This window comes from Euleptes europaea, chromosome 5 (genome assembly GCF_029931775.1).
Source record: "Euleptes europaea isolate rEulEur1 chromosome 5, rEulEur1.hap1, whole genome shotgun sequence".
Lineage (NCBI taxonomy): Eukaryota > Metazoa > Chordata > Lepidosauria > Squamata > Sphaerodactylidae > Euleptes > Euleptes europaea.
This window is the reverse complement of record NC_079316.1, coordinates 114906294-114928754: the sequence shown is the minus strand read 5'-3', so window position 1 is coordinate 114928754 and position 22461 is coordinate 114906294. Positions and strand designations below refer to the sequence as shown.

Sequence of the window (22461 nt, the reverse complement as noted above, 5' to 3'; positions counted from 1 at the left end):
TCTCTCCGCTCCAGAGTTTACACCTCGGCCCCACCTGCAAGAGTTGCGACTCTCATTGGGATCGCAACTCACAGCCTGAGAATCATTGGCATATATGTGATAATACATAGTGCCACAAAGTATGGAGAGGAAGCAGTTTATTCAAACTACTGTAAATAGTTTAATTGAAGGACAACAGCATAACAATCTATCGTTCTCTGTATCAAGTGTTTGATCACTAAGTTTGGAATTTACTTTTTTTTTTAAAAAAGATTTTTATTTCATTTCAATAAGACTACAAACAGAAAATAGGATCCATGGAAACATTAACAACAATTGTAATACAATAAAAATAGGGAACAACAAAACAGAAAAAAAACAAGCAATTTCTGGGTGAAAATATAGGATTTTGATGCCATTTCAATAATTTCCCTTTGTTATACACTACTGTAGCTTCTTAGTTCTAGCTGCTTTTTCCTTGCTCAGTCATTCTCTATAGTACACCGTGGGTAGCCCCGCGGGTCTGTCTGCCGTAGTAGAGAGTCGTGGGAAAGGGCCCGAGTCCAGCAGCACCGTCAAGACACACACACACAAACCTATTTTCGGGCAGGGTAGGAGGAGCTTTATTCTCTCTAGCAGGGACACTTTTGCCCTGCCGCCCTACAGCTTGCCTCGGAGTGTGCTGGTGGAGGCCCTGCTGCTGACTGGGCCCCGGCCTGGACGGCGCAGGCTCGCCTCGCCGCCTCGCCCCATCTCAGAGGCCCAGCAGGGCTGGCCCCGGGCCGGCGGGGGGCGGGGGGGGGGGGCGGGGGGCCAGGGCCGGGGCCCGGAGGCGCAGCCCTGGGGGGCCGCGGTGGCCGGGCGACAAACCAATAACAACCCTGTGGGGGGCCCTGGGGGGAGGGGGAGGGGTTCGGCCTTGAGCACTAGAGATGGGGGTGGGTGGGTGGGTGGGGGGTGGGGCATGAAGCTGGCGGACGTCCGGGTGGGGGAGGGGGGCCCCTGAAGGGAGAAAGGGCTGAGGAAGGGCTGTGAAACCGGGGGGTGGGTGGGTGGGGGGGGTGGGGGAATACCTGGAGGTGTTGGGGGTGGAGCCTGAGGAAGGCGGAGTTTGGGGAGGGGAGGGGAGGGGAGGGGGCTCCATGGGGGGGGCAGGATGCCCCAGAGCCCCTCCCTCCACCGCGGCCGTTTCCCTCCAGCTGGAACGGATCTGTGTCGGCTGGGGAGATCTCCAGCCGCCACCGGGAGGTTGGCACCCCGAGGTGGGGGGCGTCCGCTCTTGGAGGGCTGCTGCCCCCCCCCCCTCGCCCCACCAGGCGCAGCTCTCGGCGCCCCCCGTGGGCCTCTGGCCGGAGGGGGGGAGGGAGGGTTCGCGCCCCCAACCCGCCTCAGCCCCACCGCGGCGCCGAGTGCGCGTGCGCGTTGGGGGGGGCTGTGTGTCGCAGCTGCAGTCCGGCCGTCTGTCAAAGCTGCTGCCCCCTCCGCCCCTCCCTCGCTCCCCCCTGCCCCGCCCCGCCCGCAGGAGGAGGGGCCCCGGGGCAAGATGGCGGCGCGCGTACGTGCGTGCGACGTCATCAGGAGGCGCCCCGCTCAGAGCCGGGCGGGGATGGCGGGGCCGAGGTGAGGCGGGGGGGGGGGGGACGACAACCCGGACCCCTCCACACGTGCGCCGCCCGACCCGGGTCGGGGCTTTCTCGGAAAAAAACTCCGGGGGGCGCACCGGGGACCCTCCCCCCCACAACTCCCACTGACCCCCCGCCCCCCTCCCGTTCCCAGTCCGAATTGCGCCCCCCCCCCGACTTGGAAACACACACACAAAAACCCTGGCAGTCCCCCCCCCCCTCACGGATGCGCCTTTCAGCCCGCCGCCACGTCCCGTAGCCGCGAGTTCCGCAGGTCACCAGCGCCTCCCTCCCCCCCTCCCCCCCGGTTGCATGAAGCGGCGCTTGGGCGGGCCCTGGAGGTGGCAGCGGCGCGGTGGGGTGGGGTGGGGTGGGGGAGAGGGGGCTGCCCCGGCTGCAGGTCCGGCCCCCGGCCCGCCTTCCCTCCCGCCGCCGCCCTCCTTTCCTTGGCGGCAGGATTATTGCTATGACTGTTGTTGGTATTCTGACGACTACAACTGTTATTATCATTGCTATATCTTGCTATCAATATTATTGCTGTTATTATTATTGCTATTGCTGCTACAACTATTATTATTGCTATTGTTACAGCTGTTGGTATTGCTGTTATCACTATTATCAGTACAACTATTATTGCTATCGCTGCTATTGCTAGTACAACTATGATTGTTATTATTACATCAGCGTGGTGTGGTGGTTAGGAGTGGCAGACTCTAATGTGGAGAACAGGGTTTGATACCCCACTCCTCCTCTGCATGAGGCCAGCTGGGTGACCTTGGGCTAGTCACAGTTCTCTCTGAACACTCTCCGTCCCACCTGCCTCACAAGGCGTCTGTTGTGGGGAGGGGAAAGGAAGGCAATTGTAAGCCCCTTTCATACTCCTTAAAAAAGGCAGATAGAGTCGGCGTATAAAAACCAACTCTTCTTCTTCATTACTATCATAGAATCATAGTGGTCATCTAGTCCAACCCCCTGCACAATGCAAGAAATTCACAACTACCTCCCCCTCCCCCACACCCCCAGTGACCCCCTACTCCATGCCCAGAAGATGGCAACAGAAACCTCCAGGATCCCAGGCCAATCGGGCCTGGAGGAAAATTGCTTCCCGACCCCAAAGTGTTGATGGGTGGGCTTTACCCTGCCTGGGCATGAAAGGAAGGGGCACAAGATTATGGTATTTTGCTCTCCTGCAGAAAAAAGCTGCTGGACCTGCCCTGGGAGGACATCCTCTTCCCCCACGTCCTCTCCCACCTGCCGCTGAGGCAGCTGCTGAGCTTGCAGAGGGTCAGCAGGGCGTTCCAGGCCCTGATCCAGCTTTACCTCACCAACATGCGCTGCTTCGACGCTGCCCAGGTACCAGAAGTGGTGGGGTGTGGGTGTGCGTTTGCTGCTACCTGGGTTGGGAAACCGGGATCCGCTCCATGATCACGGGGGCCACACGGTGCTCTTTGTGGACGCAGGATCCTTGGGTTACGCAAGGTGGATTTCTGAAGTAAGGACGGGAGCAGGCAGAGATCCAATTTGAGACGATCTAGGATGGCTTCCCCACTGGGTAATTTTGTAGAGCACTCTGTCCAGCTCAGCCAAAAGATTAAAGAAGAGGGCAAGAAGAGAGAGGCTTGGCTGGGGTCGAGGATCCCACTGCAGCCGTCCCCCCCCCCCAGATAAGAGGCATGCTTTCTTTGGGCCTGGGGGGCGGGGGATGGCCTGGACTATAAGCCCATGGCTGAGGTAGGCTTTGTGCTCGTTCAGAAGGCCTCGTGCTGGGGATTTTATGGGTTTGTGCCTGGATGGGAAGGCGCTGCTTTCATTCTGAGTCTGGCTGTCCTCTTGCCCCCGGCAGGCTGGGCCTCACATTCCCAAGGCTGCCTTCTGCGACCTGCTGAAAGACAGCGAAGCGCTGCAGCAGCTGGCCCTCCGGAACTGCTCTGCCTGGCTGTCGGATGCGGAGCTCCTCCCCGTGATCGGCCAGAACCGCCACTTGCAGCACATCGAGCTGAGCAGCTGCGCGCAGCTGAGCCGGCGGGCCTTGGTGGCCATCTCCCTCAGCTGCCCCCACTTGCGCCAGCTCTCCCTGGCCCACTGCGAGTGGGTGGACAGCCTCTCCTTGCGCAGCCTGGCCGACCACTGCAAGGAGCTGGAGTCCCTGGACCTCACGGCCTGCCGGCAGCTGAAGGACGACGCCATCTGCTACCTGGCGCGAAGGTGCGCCAGGCTGAAGTCTCTCTCGCTGGCTGTCAACGCAAATGTGGGCGACGCGGCCGTGGAAGAGATCGCCAAAGGCTGCCCTGAGCTGGAGCACCTGGACCTCACGGGCTGCCTGCGGGTGAAGAACGACTCAATTCGGTAAGCTGCGGCTTGGCCGGCGACCCCAACCAGGCAGAGGGAGGACATCTCGTGGTAGCCGCGTGCATGGCTCCAAACGCACCTGACGAGGCTTTTGCACCAAGCAAGCCAGCGTGGTGTAGTGGTTAAGAGTAGTGGACTCTAATCTGGAGAGCCGGGTTTGATTCCCCACTCCTCCACATGAGAGGTGGACTCTGATCTGGTGAACTGGGTTGGGTTCCCCACTCCTCCACATGGAACCTGCTGGGTGACCTTGGGCTAGTCACAGCTCTCTCCAAACTCAGCCCCACCTCCTTAAAAAAAGTAGAATAAATCGGCATATAAAAACCTCCTCCTCCTCCTTTCTCCTCTGGAGTCTTCTTGGGGTGGGGATGGGGGAGGATCAGTGTGGCTGTGGATGGAATGGAAAGGAGTCATGGGCAGGAGGGTGTGGTGACTACCGGAGGCAGGGGGAGGAAGATAACCCTCCCTCCCTGATCCCTGAAAGCCAAGACCCGTCCCATGATGGTCTGAGCACGAAACAGAAATCGCTCCTGCTTGCTTATGCTTACCCCTACCATCAAGAAGGCTGGGGATTTAAAAAGCTGAAAGATGGCTCCTGGGAAAAGCCCTCGAAAGGGGAGGCCGGATGGTGAGCTGTTGGGTCCTCTCTGGTTGTCTGGTTCTAGATTCGGTCCGTGTGGCCTCGTGTTCAAATGTGGTCCTTTGGGGGTGGATAGGAGAAGAATCAGAACAGCGGAAAGGGCTGTCCCTGAAGCAACTGTTCAGCAGCAGCTGGGCCGAAGAGCGTGTTGAAGCTTCTTTGAAATGTGCTAGTCATTCCCTCATCCCCCCCGGCCTGTGTTTGTGGAATCCTGTATTTAATGTAACACATTGGGATGTTTTAACGGTACTCTTCTGTAGGAAGATCATGAGCACATACTTTATTTGCATACTTTATATTGGTTGTACTTTTTTTGGAGGGGGGGAACCTGTTCAAAACTAAGGGATACATGCAGGGCTGCTGACATCCAGGTGGGGCCTGGAGTTACAACTGCTCCCCAGACAACTGAGATCAGCTCCCCCAGAGGAAATGGCTGCTCCAGAAAGTGGACCCTGTCTGGCATTATACCCTGCCCTCCCCGGGCTCCACCCTTAAAGCTCCAGAAACTTTCTAACCCAGAGTTGGCAACCCTAGATCCATAGGATGCTGGAAGATGACAGGCCGTCTCCCCATGATTGGAGACTGTAGCCAGCCCCTCCCCACTAGCTATGGCCACTCCCCCCTCTGAGATAGCTGACAGCATCTCTATGGTACCCATCCTTGGGATTTTGAGGCCAGCCAAGAGAGTACTAAACTGATTTAACAAGTTTTTCAGCCCGCCCCCCCTGTATATTGCCTGCAAAAACCACACAAAAATCATGCCACCGGTACTTAGTCTTCCCCCAAGTTGTTGACCCAGGGAACGTTCTGTAGACTTTGCCTTTACACCTCTAGCTTGCAAGACTGATTCTCTGCTCCTGGGCACGAGTGCCGGTGACAGAGGCACTGATCTTTCCGAAGCTGTTCCAGAAGCTGTTCCGGCATTTCAGAGCTCAGAGGGCAAATCTAAGCGGTGGGAAGCCAAAGCCTTGAAACAAAGAGGTGGGAGTGACTCTGCCAGGAGGAAGAGCTCGGTTCCTCTCTGCCCCCGCCCCCTGCCCTGTCACAGAAACAGGGACAAGGTCAAATTTGCTGACTTCCAGTATTTATTTATTCACGTTATTTATAACCTGCTTTTCTCACTGAGACTCAAGGCGGATCACACAGAGCAAGTCAGGACAGCCAACAGAATAAGACATCCGGTAAGGGAAGTTACAGGACTAGGACTACAGAAGTTAGGATGGCAGGACTGCGTATCACAGGATCGCGCCTCTGCCCGCTTTTGCCTCTTTTTGGTGCTTGTCTGTTCCCCTGGCCAGGGGGCTGCAATGTTGTCCAGGGACCCTGGCCGGATCCTGTGGCCTTGACTCTCCCCCCCCCTCTTTTGGCAGGACCCTGGCGGAATACTGCCCCAAGCTGCGTGCCTTGAAGGTGAAGCACTGTAACGACGTGGTGGAGTCCAGCCTGAGCATCCTGCGCAGCCGCGGGGTGGAGCTCGATGTGGAGCCTCCACTGCAGCTCGCCGTGGTTCTCCTGGAGGGCATGGTGGGCTACGCCCCCTTTATCAACCTCCAGATCTAGCGGGTGGGACCGCCGCTGAGAAGGGGGCAGGGCCGGAAGGTGCGGTGCCTCTCCTGGACTAGCCTTGCATCTGCGTACGTGTGACGGGCTCAGAAAACCAGGCCCCCTCGGCCTCTCAGCCAGCTTGTGTGTCGTATGTACGTTTCAAGACAGGCTCTGGTCTTGCCGGTGCGATGCGGGTGCGAAGAAGCAGCCGAACGTCTGTTGAGCCCCTTCACCAAGTTGTTTCTTCTGGAACTCCGCTAATGAGTGGCAATTGCTTTGGGGGAATTACTTGTAAGCACAGCTTGCTGGGGAGGGGTGAGAGGGTATTTTCTGGGAAGGAGTGCAGTGAAAGACAGCCCCCACCAAATCTCTCCCTGTGACCTTGCTCTTAAAGAAAAAGGTACGCATGATTTGGTGGTTGTGGGGTTTCTAGTGTAGTAGCATGCAGCCTGGGGGTCCATTTCCCCATGTGGGCTTTTCTTGCATCTGTTAGTAGGAATGGTGTGTGTGAAATTACCAAATGTGCGTTCAGAGGCTGCACGGTACTTTGCTCCAGAGGAAAGCATCTTTCCATTGTGCAGTGACAGAGGTTAGTTTTTACTTTCTACTAGGTGAACAGGTTTTGAAAGGCTTATGACAGAAGAGCAGAACAGCCCGGTATCTTTAAATCCTTGCAAGCAAGGAAAAGGGGCCCCAGAGGAGCGGCGGGGCCTCCTCCGTTTCCCACAGCGTGTCCTGCGTTGGGAGTGTGGGCTTTCAGGGGTGCAGATGGGGCTCTCCTCAGGTCCGTGAGCAGTAGGATTTCTGGGCCTCGTTCAGTGGTTACTGCCAAAGATGCTAGCAGCTGTCGGAGAGAAGGTGCGAGGGGAGCACCGGAAGGGGTCAGTCAGTGGAATTTATACTTCCTGGCTGGCTTGAGGTTGATGTACGTTCTCTTCATCTCTTCGCTCTCCGGCTTCCTGATGTCCTTGTATCTCTCCCCTTTGGTGCTTACTACCTGGTTATCAATGTAGCGAATCAACTTCTTGGGAGCCTGGAGAGAAGAAAAGGGAAACTGAGGCTGCTTCACTAGGCTGTTAAGACCCTTGCCCCTCAGGGGGCGGCTTGTATAGCTGACAGATTCTCCTGACTGGAATAGTTCTTGAACTGTGTGTGGCCAGGCATTAAAGGCCAATGCAGTGAGACCCCCTCCTCCCCCATCAGAGGCGGGCTGCTGCATCTCTGCATGGTTTGCTGGACATCAGGTTGGTGTGCGACTTCTGCTAGGTAATTCTGATGCATCTCTTGATTGCATCATTTAATCCCTAGGGCGGCAGAGATGCAGGAGAATTAACAACCCCAAGAGGAGGCCACCTGGAGCAAGAGGCATGCTCAAAACAGGACATTTACACAATGGTGACCAAGCACCTCCTTCGCAGGGGCTTCTCAGTCAGTAGCAGTGTATCTGGCAAGCGGTAAGCACTGGTGGGCGGGCTGGAGATCGGCACGCTCCCCTAACAAAATGCTGCCTGTATGCAGAACAGAATAGCGATCCCTGGGAACGCTGGCATCTGCTGCTGGGGCTTTGAGTTCTGCCAGGGGTGTGTGTGTAAAAGGCAGAGATGCGTTAGGCCACCTGTCAATATGGCACCACTGTGTGACTTTTGACACCCCTACGATGATGGCCAGTACAGCTGCGGTGCCCTTGGGTGGGGGAGGGGGGAGGCCCGCTTCAGGTTGTCCTGACGTGTGCTCCCTGAGTATCCTTTCTTTCCCAGGCTTGAGGCTGCTGCAAATAACAGCATGGAGGATTGGGGGTGGGGGGCTAGATGGGGCTCAGTCCCCCTCCCTCTGCAGGGCTTGTGGGGCTCACCTCCTTTGGCGGGGCCGGCTTGTGCGTCTTCTGATCTTCTTCGCTGTCCACCATCATGTACCTGCAACACAGAGTAAAACTACCTCTGAGTGCCCACAAGCATTCTTAGTTGGGGAGGGGGGTTCACAGGGAAGGGCTGGCCCCTTGCTTCTGAGAAAGCTCCACCTTTCTTCCTGCACTGGACACGCGTGTGGGGGTGTGGGGCAGCTTCTTCACCTGTCAGCTTTAATTTTGTTGTAATTCACTTTTTAAAAAAACACACAGAAGAGGTACCTGCGGATCCCCTGCTTGAGGCATAAGGGATGGGCCTTTCCATGAAAAATCTGTCTTACAATTCCTTTTTTGATCCTCTTTGACAGGAGGAAAAGTTGCTAGCAAAACCTGTTATCTCTGGGGAGTCTTAACCCTAGGAGACCTCCTCATCCGTTTTGGTGCCCTGCTAGATTATGGTGGGGCAGCTCCATGCCTCCACCCCCCGCAAGGCTGCTGTTCTTTCTTCAGGGTGTGAGTGGAAGGGAAGTGAGGACAAGACGGGCGGCTGGAGCCAAAAGCAAATCGGTTGTGTCTCACATTTAAATCCGTTACCTTTGAAAAACCAAACATGACATTTTGAGTTGAGATTTTACAGTCTGGTCAAGGCTTGAAAGCAGCTGCCTGTATTTCAACTTCAGCCTCTGGGCTACGAACTACAGAACTCAAATACTACAAACTAGAATTTTGTCTTTCATCTTTGCTCCAGGTTTAGTTCGAAAGGTCTTCTGAATGCCTACGGCGGGCAGACCCCATCTGAGACTGCAATCCTGACTTTTTGGTATTTAAATTAGGCTGTAACCCTATCTCCCCCCCCCCGCTCCAGTTTTCCCTCGGCTTGGGACGTGTTGTTCTGACCGTTCTTTCCCTCCATGACCCCCCTCAGTTCTTCTCTTTGGACTCCTTCCCCGGTTGTGTGAGCTCCAGGCAGCTGGCCTTCAAGGTTCTGTTTCTCAGAAGTTTGTTATTGACTGCTTTCTCTCCGTTTGTGTGATAACTGTAATCTACCATGGGAACCGGGCTCGGCTTGGTAACCAACTGTGCCTTTGGTTTTCTGTATCTGTTCCAACCTGTCTGTATTCCCCCCATTGGAGTCCTCGTACCTTCCCCTGTAAGTTCCTGCTACTCACGTTATGCTTCCCAAATAAACCAGCCTCTTAGAATACCGTCTGGACGTTTGGTGATTGGGATTCAACAGGTGAACTCAGACCTTACAGGTTGCCAGTTGTGGCCACAGGCTTGAATATTGGAAGGACTGCCAAGTAATATTGTCCCATTTCCCCCCGTTATCAGCTTAAAATGTCTTTAAAATCCTTCTTCATAGCAATATTGTGAGGGAGTTATTTTTTTTCTCATTTCACAAGATGGAGACGATGATATGGAATGCCAAGGACTTGCCTACAGTCACCTGGTTTTCTTTGGTTAAAATATTTCTGGCCCTTTGGCCAAAAAAAATTCATCAGGTAGCTAAGAGTTTATTAAAAATTTCAAACTATTAACACAAGAGACAAAAATTTGAGACCGACAAGGCCAGCACAGCCCCATAAACCATCACAAAAACTGTCCACGGCAGTGCCCAAATTATAAATTGATAAAGCCTCCCAAAAGGTTAAGCAGAGGCTAGATGGCCATCTGACAGCAAGGCTGATTCTGTGAACTTATGCAGATCACGAGAGGGAGGGCAGGAAGGGTTGAGTCAGTGTTCGGCTCTTGTGGCCCTTACATGCCCAGGGTAATGCTGATCACCACTTTGGGGTCAAGAAGGAATTTTCCTCCAGGCCAGATAGGCCAGGGATCCTGGAAGGAGTTTTTCTGGCCATCTTCTGGGCAAGGAGTAGGGGTCACTGGGGTGTGTGGGGAGGAAGTAGTTGTGAATTTCCTGCGTTGTGTAGGGGGCTGGACTAGATGACCCTGGTGATCCCTTCCAACTCTGATTCTATGAAGCTCTTTCAAAAAAATGTACTGCCTTTGTCTGATGCCGGAAGGAGAAGCCAGACTGATCTCCCTCAGGAGGCCGTTCCTCCATCTTGGAGTCCAGCCCAGTGACTTGTTTTGAAGGCCGCACAAAGCAGAGTATTGTTCAAGGGCACCTTTGCTGGAGACACACACTGGGTCATATGGTTGCTGGGGAGGGTGTGTGTGTGTACGGGGAGAGATTCTTTGGGCTGCTCCGTATGCTTTCAGCGGTTTCTTTCTACACCTAATTCCGATACATACTTTTGTCGCCTTGACTTGAGGCTACAAAGGAACAGAATGGCAGGATATAGGTTTTCATTAACAACAAAAGCCCCGGAGCACAAAATCACACCATCCTTCACCCAACGAGGGCAGGTGGAGCAGGGCCTGTGAGGAGGTTTTTAGCATATAGGTAAGGGCATAAAGGAGCAGGAAGGAAACCTTTTAGGTGTCTTGGATGTAGACTGTTTAGGTCTGCAGCGGATAAAACCAGAGCTTTGAATGGGCCCCAGAAACCCTGTGGTCGAAGGTGCAGTCACAGAGTTGGTTACCTGTTCTGAACGACCTGCCCCAGCAAATACCCTGGTGTCCCCATTCTCAACCAGCCGCTGTCCGCCTTTCAAAAGCAGCACGCTTGAATAGTCTCACCTGGGTGTCACTAAAGCTTGAATAACTGCGATTGGATCGCCATTTCTCATGGAAAGGCACGGCTGCGATCCAGCTTCAGTCGGTTAATCGTCTTCCAGGAAAAGGCTTTGGTTTGGACCACAAGGGGCCGGCTCAGCTTCCGGGTGGGCTTTTTGTGGTTTGTTACTTACTTCTGTAAGATAAGCTGCTTGAATTCATCTTGCTTGGGTGGCTTTTCAGGTCTCGAAGCTTCCTGGACAGGGGAGGATATGCAGAAGTCAGGTTACCTGTTTCATGGTTACAAGGAAGGGTGCCAGGAAGGCACAGAATCCAATCCCTGACAAGGGTCAGAGACTGGCTTAAAACTGGACTAGAACTCTGCACCTGGTTGGGCTGCTGTGTGAACAGACTGCTGGACTTGATGGGCCTTCCGGGTCTGACCCAGCAGGGCCTTTATGATGTTCTTTATGCTCTAAGCGGACACTGCAACAGATGACACGCAACTGCCCAGATGAACACTTTTATAGGGGTGCCTTTCAAAACAGGCTTTAGAGTTTGTGGGGGTGTGTGTGGGGGGGCAAGGCTGGTGTCAAGCTGTGGGCACAAGAGGTGCTTCAGAACTGCCTGCCCTCTTCCGCCCCCTCCCTCGTCTCCTTCACGCCCCTCTAAGTGACTGGACGGCGGCAACTTAAGAGGTCTGTGGAATCTGATGCCTCTCTAGGCTCAGCCTCCAGCGAAGCCATCGTGCCCTTGGCAATGCCAACTTTGCAGCCTTCCTTCTTGTGCCGCCTTTTTTCCCTGCTCGGCTGGCCTCGCCCAACAGGCAGAGATGAGTGGATTTCCCGAAGCAAACTGAAAGTGTGTGTGTGTGTGTGTGTGTGTGTGTGAGTCCATCGTTCCTCTCTGTGCTCATTCCCACATTCTGCATCCGAACCCCAGCCTGAGCCTCAAAGCCATCCCTTGCTGGCGGAGGCCCACAAGGGCCGTGACGTGTAATGCCACCTCTCCTCCTTTTGGTTTGCTTTGCTTTTGAATCGCGAGGCAGCAGAAGCCTTCCTGGCGCGCCACCAACTTAAACATGCCCAGGTGTTGTGGGGTTTCGAATACAGAAAAGTACATTTCTTGATCGAAAGTCGCTGTGTTTTTTCCCTGCGTAGGTGGAAGGCAGGGCCCACTCTGTCTGGGAACCAAACCCCCTTTCCCCTCTATGGCCGCACGACAGCAGGGCTTCCCACTCTGGTGCCGTACCTGTGTGAGGGTGGTGGCGCCCACCGTGCCCAGCGGCACCTTCTCCTCCAGCAGGAGCTGCGCTGCCTCTTCCAGGTTCCCCAGGGCCATGCCCAGCGCCTTCCTGGCCTGGCTCATGGTGCACGCTGGGAACATCTCCAGCATCATGTCCACCGCATCCACCAGTTCGCCCCCGGGGTCCTAACCAGGGCAAGACGGGCAGCGTGAGCCTGGAGAGCAGAGGATGGACCTGCTGGCAAGAACCCTCCCCCACCTCTGACTTCCAAGAATGGGGTTTGGGGATCCTGCAACTTCTTTCCTCCACCTTCCTCTGATGGACAAAGTTTTTCTCCGTTAGAGAATGGCCTGGCGGAAGGGGATCATAGGATACAAAATCTTTTAAACAAAATAATAATAATCAAAAACAGTATGTTACACAGCCTCAGTAAGTATGCGAATCAATTCAACCACCAGCAGAGTCGTTAATTATCTATACAATTAGCCCTAGTCTCAGCATAGCTGGGATCACGCGAAGAGGCTGCCTCCAGTAGTTGCATAAACAACACCCATCTGTTGGTATTTTGTCTTCTCAATATTGTGCTAAGTGACTGATAAAATATGGTCTTGGGGTGCCATCAACAGAGGCAGAACATCCAAATTGCAAGATGTCATAGTCTTGCTGTACATCGCATTGGTCAGGCCGCACCTGGAGTATTGTGTACAGTTCTGGAGGCCTCACTTCAAAAAGGATGTGGACAGAATGGAGGCGGGTGCAGAGGAGAGCAAGGAGGATGATTAGGGGCCTGGAGACCCTACGAGGAAAGGCTAAAAGGGTTGGGATTGTTCAGTCTGGAGAAGAGGAGGTTGAGGGGGGGACACGATTGCTCTTGAAGTATTTGAAAGGTTGTTGGCAGCAGAGGATAGGACTCACAATAGTATCCAGGTACTGGCTGGATAGTGGGGATTTTTTTTTTTTACAGTAAGAGTTGTTCATCAGTGGAATCAGCTACCTGGGGAGGTGGTGAGCTCCCCCTCACTGTCAGTCTTCAAGCAGCAGCTGGACAAACACTTGTCAGGGATGCTCCAGGCCGATCCTGCATTGAGCAGGGGGCTGGTCTTGATGGCCCTCTGTGACCCCTTCCAGCACTCTGGATTGAGGTGCCTACGAACCCCTACCTGTGCCAGGGCTCCCCCTACTGGTGAATGTGACAGCTTGTCCTCCTCAGCGTTCCCTGCGCCCTCTTCCTTAATGGCGGTCTGTGGTTCAGAAGGTACCCAGCTCCGGTTCTGCACAGTGGTGTCTTAAAGATACAAAACACGCGCATCAGTGACCTCTTGGGCCGTAGGGGCAACTGTTCAGCCGGTGCTGTCCTGAAAAAGTGTCAAATCTGCCATGGCAAGCAAGGGAAACCAGTGGAGGCAATGATGCCTCTGGGGCTCTTCTGCTCTGAAGAAAGCCAAGATTGGCTCTGATTTGCGAAAGCAGCAGGGGGGGGGGAGGGAGGGCAGTGGCACGTATGGACACTTCACTGGGAATCAAACGAGGCTCCCCAGAGGAGAGTCTGCTGCTCTTAACCACGACGCCACGCTGGCTCCGGGAGATGGACTGGATGGACAAGGGTAAGGGTCGGAGCTGAGCCCCAACAACTCTGCACAACCTGTGTTGCTTTTGCACACGGTCTCTCAATGTGCATCTCTTTATTTGGGCTGCCGCAACAGCGGAGTTCCTGCCCATCGGCCTTCCATGGCATCCTGGCACTTCCTTCAGCCTTCACTGCCAGCCAATCACTCCTTGTGTCCGAGCATTCACTGAAGGGCTTACCTTTGCTGCGAGCTTCACAGAGCCTTTCTGAGAGGGAAAACATCATTTCACAAACTTTCCCACTGCAAGAAAAGAATTTTGTTTCTCAACACGAGTCCAACTTTGGATGCTTTTGTGGCTGGCAGGCCCCCCCCCTCCCTCCCCATTCCTCTATTATGCCTGGGAGAATGTCAGGTGGGGAGAAGCAGGCATGTTCTTTTAAAGATCCCCAGGCAGTCTAAAATCTGAGCTTCAATAGGAATCGGGCAGTCAGGGCAAAGGAAGCAGACAGGGTAATTCTGAGTAAATCCCCTATTGAATGCTTTATCGTTACCTTGCTGTTTGAAATCTTATTTATTTACTTACTTTGTTTATTTACTTATTTTCATTTAGTTACTTCAGTTATACCCCAAAGTGGCTTACATCTTTCTCCTCTTCCCCATTTGATTCTCACAGCGCCCCCTGTGAGGGTGTGTGATTGGCCCAAAGTCACCCGGCGAGCTTTCACAGTAGAGAGGGATTCAAACCTGGGTCTCCCGGATCCTGGTCCAACATTCTAACCATGGCCCTCTTGCAAAATGTGTGGAGTTTTTAGCTACAAACAAGGCTGGTGGTTTGAACTGAACTCTGAACACATGAAGCTGCCTTATATTGGATCACACCCTGGGTCCATCAAAGTCAGTATTGTCTACTCACACTGGCAGCAGCTCTTCAGCGTCTCAGGCGGAGGTCTTTCACATCACCTACTCGCCTGGTTCCTTTAACTGGAGATGCCGGGGATTGAACCTGGGACCTTCTGCATGCCAAGCAGAGGCTCTACCACCGAGCCACGGCCCCTCCCCAACTCTGGATAATTAACTGGCTAAGAAACTTGATTGAACGTCCAAGACCAGAAGGACACACAGAAAAGAGACCTTTTCCAAGGACTGCGTGCATATTATTTCACATGTCCATGTCCCCTGGGGTGGTGGAGTGGTTCAAGATTTGCCATTAGAGGGCGGAAGCGTCTGAATTCTGGAAGGCACAGTGAGACACCCCCCCCCCAACATGGAGGGATCTGTCTGCTCCAGTGGCCTCTTCCAGTCAGGCTGTAGTACTGGGGAGTGTTGGAGGTCCAGCACCAGGTGGGGGCCCACCTTTAAACACACACCTGTTGATTTCTGCAAAGCCCGGGACGTAGGCTTCCATCATTTCGACAAAGGTCTCCATGTCAAAGTTCTCCTCAACTGACTCGGGGGACCCCAGATCTTCCAGAACGCTTGTCACATAAGAGAAGAACACTTCATCCATCCCGCTGGAAACACAGAGAGCAAAGAGGGAAGAAGTGAGTTCAGCCGCATCGGCTTTTCTCCTTCGTCCTGCGTTTTCTGGGGGAAGAATCCACAGCAGCTTCAGAGATGAATAACGGGTTTAAAAAATCTTTGGGAGTTGACTTGCTTGGACAAACTACTTCTTTGGTTAAGAAAAGCAGGATAAAGAGCGGATACACTTTCTCTCTCTTTCTGCCCCTCATGACCCCACTTGATGGCCCCATCTCTCTCTCTTTCTCACAAACACAAGTCCACAATTACGGATTCAGAACCGGAAACAGCTTTTGCTTTGGTATGTAAAATATTTTTAAATCTGCAAAACCATCTCTCTCCCCCCCCCCTTAAAGAACCGTCTGGCCTTTAGTGGTATCTGAAGTCTTCAGACATCAGAGAAGACCTGGATGGGAGAGACGAGCAGAGATGACCTTCAGGCGCAGACTGGGAGGCCCCTGCAGATAAGAAGCCCGACACCAGCTACAGACTTCACATTCCTTATCGGCTATTTAATATTTATTAAAAGGAAGTTTCCCTTCAAGGCACTCACAGTAATGAACAGCAAATTAATTAAGTTTGAAATTACAATGAATGAAACTTATAATCATCTGACAAATTTCAAAAGAAAACGAAAACAGAATTCCTAAAGGAACATGGAATTTTGGGGGTGGGAGAGACATGGTAAGTGACAGGAGGATCCTTTGATTCCCCTGTTCACCTATTCAGCCAACCCAAATGCTCAAACTTTGCCATTAGGTGGCTGAGTTAGACAACAATATGTGAAAAAGGTAAACAGCAAAGATTAAAATCACAATGATATTCCCCTCCTGCCGTCCTTTGATTTGCTGTAGCCACCGAAAACCAAGCACAGATGTTTGTTTTTTTTAAATGTCAAATGTTGTGGCCTTTTGCAAATAAACTTGAGATCCAGGTTGGTCCTTCAGGAGAAAAAAGGCTCCCAGTTGAAAAACAGCCCCTTGTGGATTTTGGACGATGTGGCTTCATTACAGAATTTTTTTAGGAACCACCAAGATGGCTGTGGAGCCAAGGCAGAGACGTGGGAACCGAGGACTGAACAGGCTGAAAGAGAACTTCAAATTATATTTGAGAGGCAAATAGAAGTCAGCCTGCTCTGGAACACCGACACAACATTCCTGGGAAAACCCGACAGGCACCGTGCTTTGAGAAAACTTTGCACATCCCTGGATAGGCTTCCTGTTCAAAAGTGAGACACCACGTACCCCAGGTCAGCAGCCGGGACATGGGACTGGATGAAGACGGTCAACTCCTCTCGGATTATTCTTTCCAGCTCCATTGCCTTTCTGGTAAGGGGAAAACCCCCACAAACAGAACGTCAGAGTTCAGAAGCGCACGGCCCCGAGGCACAATGCAGAAGCCTGCAAGAAACAGATCCGTGATACGAAGCATGCTCTGAGAACCTCTGGTGCCCCATCTGCCTACCGGGAAAAACCCCCTCCCACGGATGACTCATCGCTGTTGGAACGAAGGTGCTGCTTCCCTTCTGTCTCCCCTGCCCTCCACCGAGATGTTCTCTTGCCATTTCTCCTTTTGTAACCCTCCCCAAACCATAACATGTGAAGGCGCGTGGCCCTGGGGATGCTCTGTTGAGAGGGTAACCAGGTTGGGGCCAACAGGGCTTATTCTGTTTCAGATGGATTAGCAGCATTCGGGAATGGGGAGGAGGCTTCGCGTCTTCATGCACAGCTGACATTTCCCTCCCAGACAGCTCAGCTTGTGTGTAGGGATGGACGGCTGGAATGCAGCCGAAGGGAAGGGGACCGTCAAACCCTCTTGCTCTCCACCTTACAGAAGAAAGGCTTAAAGTCAGAAAATGACTGAGCTGCATATGCTTATTTGTAAGGGCTGTGAAGAGACAGACTTCTGGGCCTCTGTTTTACTGTAAGATCATCGGCTGCTGCCGATACTGGATAGCGGCAGGGAGAAGGGGGGGAGGGAAAGAAGGAGAAACAGATGCCAATCTGCAGTCATCTTCCCAAGAAAGCCCAACAATGAACATTAACCTGGAAGCTGATAGCATATTTGGTGAAGCTTGTTCCTGAAGGAACTTTGTAATGAGAAATTGGTGCAATCTCTTATATTAGGTGCTGTGGCACACAGGCAGGACAATGCTGCTGCAGTGGTCTTGTTTGTGGCTTCCTGGAGGCACCTGGTTGGCCACTGTGTGAACAGACTGCTGGACTTGATGGGTCTGGGTTTGATCCAGCAGGGCCTTTCCTTATGTTCTGATGTTCTTAATTATTTAAAAACAATGACAACAAAAATCTTGTCTTTTGGAAAGCTACAGTGAAGTGCCAAGAAAAAGAGAAAGCCCTGGCAGAGGTCTATCCTGATACCCTTCCCAACACTGTTCATCTGTACCCCCCCCCCCACCCCGGTCACTTACCTTTGGCTGGATGTCCCTACCAGGTTTTGGTCCAGTGACGAAGGTTGGGGGGACACCCAGAGGTGCTGCTGGGGGTGGGGGGACAATCGGCACAGATCCTCAGCCTGACTCCAGCGTCACTTGGGTCATTGGTGTCAAAGTGGGGAGCAGCTGGAAACCTCCGGTCCCTTCTGCTTGGAGGAAATTAGCTGAATCTGCGAATAAAAACAAGCAAATTAGAGTCTCTTTACCAGATGCAAGTTGCGAATAAATACGAAGGGCGCCCTGTTTCGCCTCCATGCCCCCCTGTTCCTTGGATGTCTTTGTTAATACTTCAAAATCTGTGAGCTGAATTTAGCGTCAGCAAGGTTTTGAAAACAAAACATGCCTGATCGCTAAGGGAGATAAATGTATATTAAGCTGATATTTCCTGACAACCCAATTTACTGAACAAGAAAGCATAATCAGCCCACCATGTCACTTTGGAGAGCTCTGTAAATTTGCCACTAGTAACTCAAGTGTGGTCAGCGGAGTGCCCCACCGTCGGTCTTCCAGTGCCCCAGGGGGCCAACTAGAGTGGGAACTGCCTTCTGGCATCTGTATAAACCTAACCTTGGGGATGGGCTGGCTGAGCCATAGAGCATCTATCTGCCTGGCATGCAGAGTCCCAGATTCAGTCTCCAATGTCTCCAGTTAAAAAGGCCAGGCAGTAGGTGCTGTATCTGGGACCCTGGAGAACTGCTGCCCATCTGAATACGTGACACTGACCTTGATAGACCAAGAGAGCCTTTAGCATGGGGAAGAACCAGCAGACTCTCCCATTCAGTCCTCTGGCCAAACGCAGGATCGACCAACTGCTGCAGAGATCAGAGCGCAGCACCCTGCAGAGCAAAGAGTTCCAGGTGGTTCAAGCCAGCCAACCCACTCGCTTCAGGGGAAAACAGTATCTCATTTCCAAAGCTGGTCAATTTGTGTGTGGACAGCCAAGCACAGAAACAGTAGACAGGGTCATTTTTCTCTCCTTGCAGAAGTCAGCCCTTTTTGACACTCTGCAGTACCTCATACAGGCTGGGCCCAGATTTCTGCTTATTTAGGATTGCATCTTCAAGAATAGTAGTAAAAGTCACTCTGTGGATGCACACACTGGAAGCACGCCTGGAATCAGCTACCTAGGGAGGTGGTGAGCTCCTCCTCACTGGCAGTCTTTAAGCAGCGGCTGGACAAACACTTGCCAGGCTGCTCCTGCAGTGAGCAGGGGGTGGGACTAGATGGCCTCTATGGCCCCTTCCAACTCTGTGCGCTGCCCAGGGGAACTTGTGGTCTTAACATCATGTCTCATTGAGGCATCCACCCCTTCCTATGGAAGGACTGCCTTAAATCTCTTGCGTGGTGCAGTGGTTAAGACCGGTGGTTTGGAGCAGTGGAGTCTGATCTAGAGAACCGGCTTTGATTCCCCCCTCCTCCACATGAATGGTGGAGGCTAATCTGGTGAACAGGGTTGGTTTCCCCACTCCTACACATGAAGCCAGATGGGTGACCTTAGGCTAGTCACAGCTCTCTTGGCCCCACCTACCTCACCGGGTGTCTGTTGTGGGGAGGGGAAGGTGATTGTAAGCTGGTTTAATTCTTTCTTAAGTGGCAGAGAAAGTTGGCATATAAAAACCAGCTCTCCTTCTTGGTCTATTTTTCTTTTACTGATGCACCAATTGCTTATATTACAGCCTGTTGTATACTCAATGTGTTGGAATTAGAATGCCACAATTTTGCTGAATGAATAATTCTGTAATGCTCAGAAACTTTCAAATGCCCACATCACCCTGCGCTGATCCCAGACACATCTGCTTCTAACCTCTGGAATCAACAAAGCGGCCACTCTTTAATGACCCAGATAGTCGTTGCCAAGACAAGTCTTGTGGCAGGACCTCTTCTTGGAAACTCCTCCCTTGGAAGACGACTTTTCACTTCCCAACTCCCTAAAATCAAACATGCAAGCGCTAGACACAAATTCTGAAGTTAAAACAGAAAGGAACACGGTTACTGTGGAACTCATGACAGGAGATGTGTTCTTTGGATTAATGTCATGTGGCTTATGTTAGCAGAACTGCCGCATCGGAAAATAACAATGGGGCACAGTGTTTGGGGCGAAGGGTTGTCCTGGAATCTTCTGTGTGTGTGTGTGTGGGGGGGTCACTCCTGCGGGACCCCTCAAACCGAAGGCTGCCCCCCAAATTGTGTGTTTATACAGCTAACTTAAGATTTGTGTAAATGCCATTTGAGAAGGGATATTGGCCCTAGGAAAAACGGCAGTTTATGAAACCTAACATATATTTATCACAACATGATGTTCACTATAACAGTACATAAATTAGTACCAGTCAGCCTATTTCTAAAACACACTTATTTTTTTAAAATTAGAAACAACATACCAAGGGTCAGAGATCTGGCTGCACTCAAGCATACTTTTCGGCTGCTGATTTTGCCAATAGGAAAAATAAGAATGGAAACTATCACCATAAGGAAAAAAGGCTGCTTGACCTCAGAAACAAAAGCTACACATGTTTGTAGAGAAAAAACCTCAGGAATAAACCTTTCTATAATGCTTTTTTTGTTAAGTGCTGTCAAGTCAGAACTGATTTAGGGCAACTCTGGTAGGGCTTTCAAGGCAAGAGATGTTCAGAGGTGGTTTTATCCACTGCCTGCCTCTGCGCAGCAACCCTGGACTTCGTTGGTGGTCTCCTGTCCAAGTACTAACCAGGGTCAAGTCAACCCTGCTTAGCTTCCAAGATCCAACAAGATCAGGCTAGACTTGGTTATTCAGGCTGCTATAATGCCATTAGAATGACGAGATATGCTCTACAGCTTATTCCACTAACGTCCCCTAAACGTGTCCAATTTCCCCATCTCGTTCCTTTTCCTAACACAGCGGTTCCCAACTTTTTTTTTAAGTAGGGTGACTCACAATTCCAAAATTACAGAGCATGCAAAAATCAATAAGTGACTCACTTTCCCAAGCCCAAGACTCACTTTCACAGCTCGCTTTCGGGTTGGGAAACGCTGTCCTAACCGACTTTTTTTTTTTTAACTATTGCAACCTTGCCTGGACGTTTCTCTTACCATCTTCTTCCCAGAGATATTAGCCAACAGATTGTTACAATTGTGCCTGTATTCTTCTCATCGCCTTACTGTTATTCTAGGCATCCTCTGACCTTCAAGAAATACTGAACAAACCAGGGTTTCAATTCCTCCTCCTCCCCACACACACTCAGAAAACAATTGGTGGGAGCGTCTACCGTGCCTGTGTACAAATCCCCATCAACTTCCACAAATGAGTATTTTATTCCAGCTGCGAACTCTGCACTCATAGTTGAAGAGTTAGGAATGTTTAGCTGCAGAATTCACAACCCATGCGCACGCTGCAACAAAATATGCTTCTGTAGGAGGCAGCTGAACGTGCCTGAAAGAGGCATTGTTTTTAAGTAGTCAACTGACCCAAAAAAGCCACAGGTCTGGCACACAGTTTTTGCAAAATAGGTGCAAATGGATAGTATCGTTTTGCTACCCATACACAAACTGCTAGTAAGGCCACAGCAACTCTGGCTGGTTGAAAAGTTAGGGGAAATGTGATAGCGGAAATAATATTCTGAATGAATAAAAATGGATAACTGAATATTTTTGACAAGTTTTTTTGGGGGGTGCTTAGTGCCACCAGTTTACAAACAACCGGGGACTGGGAGTTCTTTGTATCTCTACAGCTAATGTCCAATTATTCTTGCCTAGATACCCAACGTTAGCAGCCACAGACAAGAACTACTAATTGTCCTTGCTAATGGCTGGATGCCTTTCCTGAAATTAAGAAATCACCTTTGGGCAACTTCTACCTCTCTGTCAGGTGCCACAATCAAGGCCAGATAAATTCATTTGAAGGGGCATAGAATCATACAGCTGAAAGGGTCTATAGAGGTCATCTAGTCCAACCCCCTGCTCAATGCAGGATCAGCCTACAGCATCCCTGACAAGTGTTTGTCCAACCGCTGCTTGAAGACTGCCAGTGAAGGGGAGGCTCACCACCTCCCTAGGAAGCTGATTCCACTGTCAAACAACTCTTACTGTAAAAAACTTTTCCCCTGATATCCAGCCGGTACCTTTCCGCCTGCAATTTAAACCCATTATTGCGAGTTCTGTGCTCCTCTGCTGCCAACAGGAACATCTCCCTGCCCTCCTCCAAGTGAGAAGCCCTTCAAATACTTACAGAGAGCAATCATGTCACATGAACACATGAAGGTGCCTCATACTGAATCAGACCCCCCTCCCCCCCCCGCCTTGGTCCATGGAAGTCAGTATTGTCCACTCAGACCAGCAGCGGCTCTCCAGGGTCTTTCATATCACCTCCTTGCCTCCAGTCCCTTTAAGTGGAGATACCGGGGACTGAACCCGGGGCCTTCTGCATGCCAAACAGATGCTCTGCCACTGAGCCAGGGCCCCTCACCTTCAGCCTCCTCTTCTCCAGACTGAACAATCCCAACTCCCTCAGCCTTTCCTCGCGGGGCTGGGTCTCCGGGCCCCCCGACCCTCCTCCTCGCCCACCTCCATTCTGTCCGCAGCCTTTTTAAAAGTGAGGCCCCCAGAACTGCACACACTATTCCAGAGAAGGAAGCCCCCCCCCACTGAGCGTAGCTGGGGGGGGCTTTAACTCCCCAGACCCACCCAGCAGCCCTCGTCGTGTCGGGCTGCGCAGTTGGAAAATACCTGGAGATTTGGCGGGGGGGGGGCTTGGGGAGGGGGTTTCAACGCCATAGAGTCCAATGGCCAAAGGGGCCCTTTTTCTCCAGGGGGGGGGGCTGGACCGCTGTGGCGCCTGGAGACCGGGCGCAGGAGGAGGTGTGCAGAGGGCGCCCTGCAGGCCGTCGGGGCGGGCGGGGGGGGAGTTTACCGGCGGCGGAACCTCCCCGCCCGCCGGCCTGCAGGGCGCCCTCTGCACACGCTCAGAGGCCCCGCCCCCACTCACCCGCGCCCGCCCGGCGCCGCCGCCTCCGCCGCCTCGTGCTCCTGGCGCCAGGTCCTCCCCGCACCATAGAGTGTCGGGCCGGCGCTAGACCGGCCCCGCCGCCCCTGCCTGGGACGGAGC

General features: G+C 52.4%; 2 protein-coding genes across 2 annotated transcripts; one reads left to right on the top strand and one right to left on the bottom strand.

Annotated features, from left to right (window-relative positions):
- Positions 1-1522: 1522 nt before the first annotated feature.
- On the top strand, positions 1523-6150 carry FBXL15 (F-box and leucine rich repeat protein 15). Its single transcript, XM_056850557.1, has 4 exons — positions 1523-1599; positions 2795-2954; positions 3445-3947; positions 5961-6150. Exons 1-4 carry the CDS (start codon positions 1523-1525, stop codon positions 6148-6150), a joined length of 930 nt encoding a protein of 309 aa, XP_056706535.1.
- Positions 6151-6987: 837 nt separating this feature from the next.
- On the bottom strand, positions 6988-16252 carry CUEDC2 (CUE domain containing 2). Its single transcript, XM_056849505.1, is given in 8 exon segments — positions 6988-7168; positions 7988-8048; positions 10792-10853; positions 11849-12028; positions 13004-13161; positions 13650-13711; positions 14779-14922; positions 16174-16252. Coding segments are annotated over 8 exon segments (888 nt in total). The 5' UTR covers positions 16248-16252; the 3' UTR covers positions 6988-7021.
- Positions 16253-22461: the final 6209 nt, after the last annotated feature.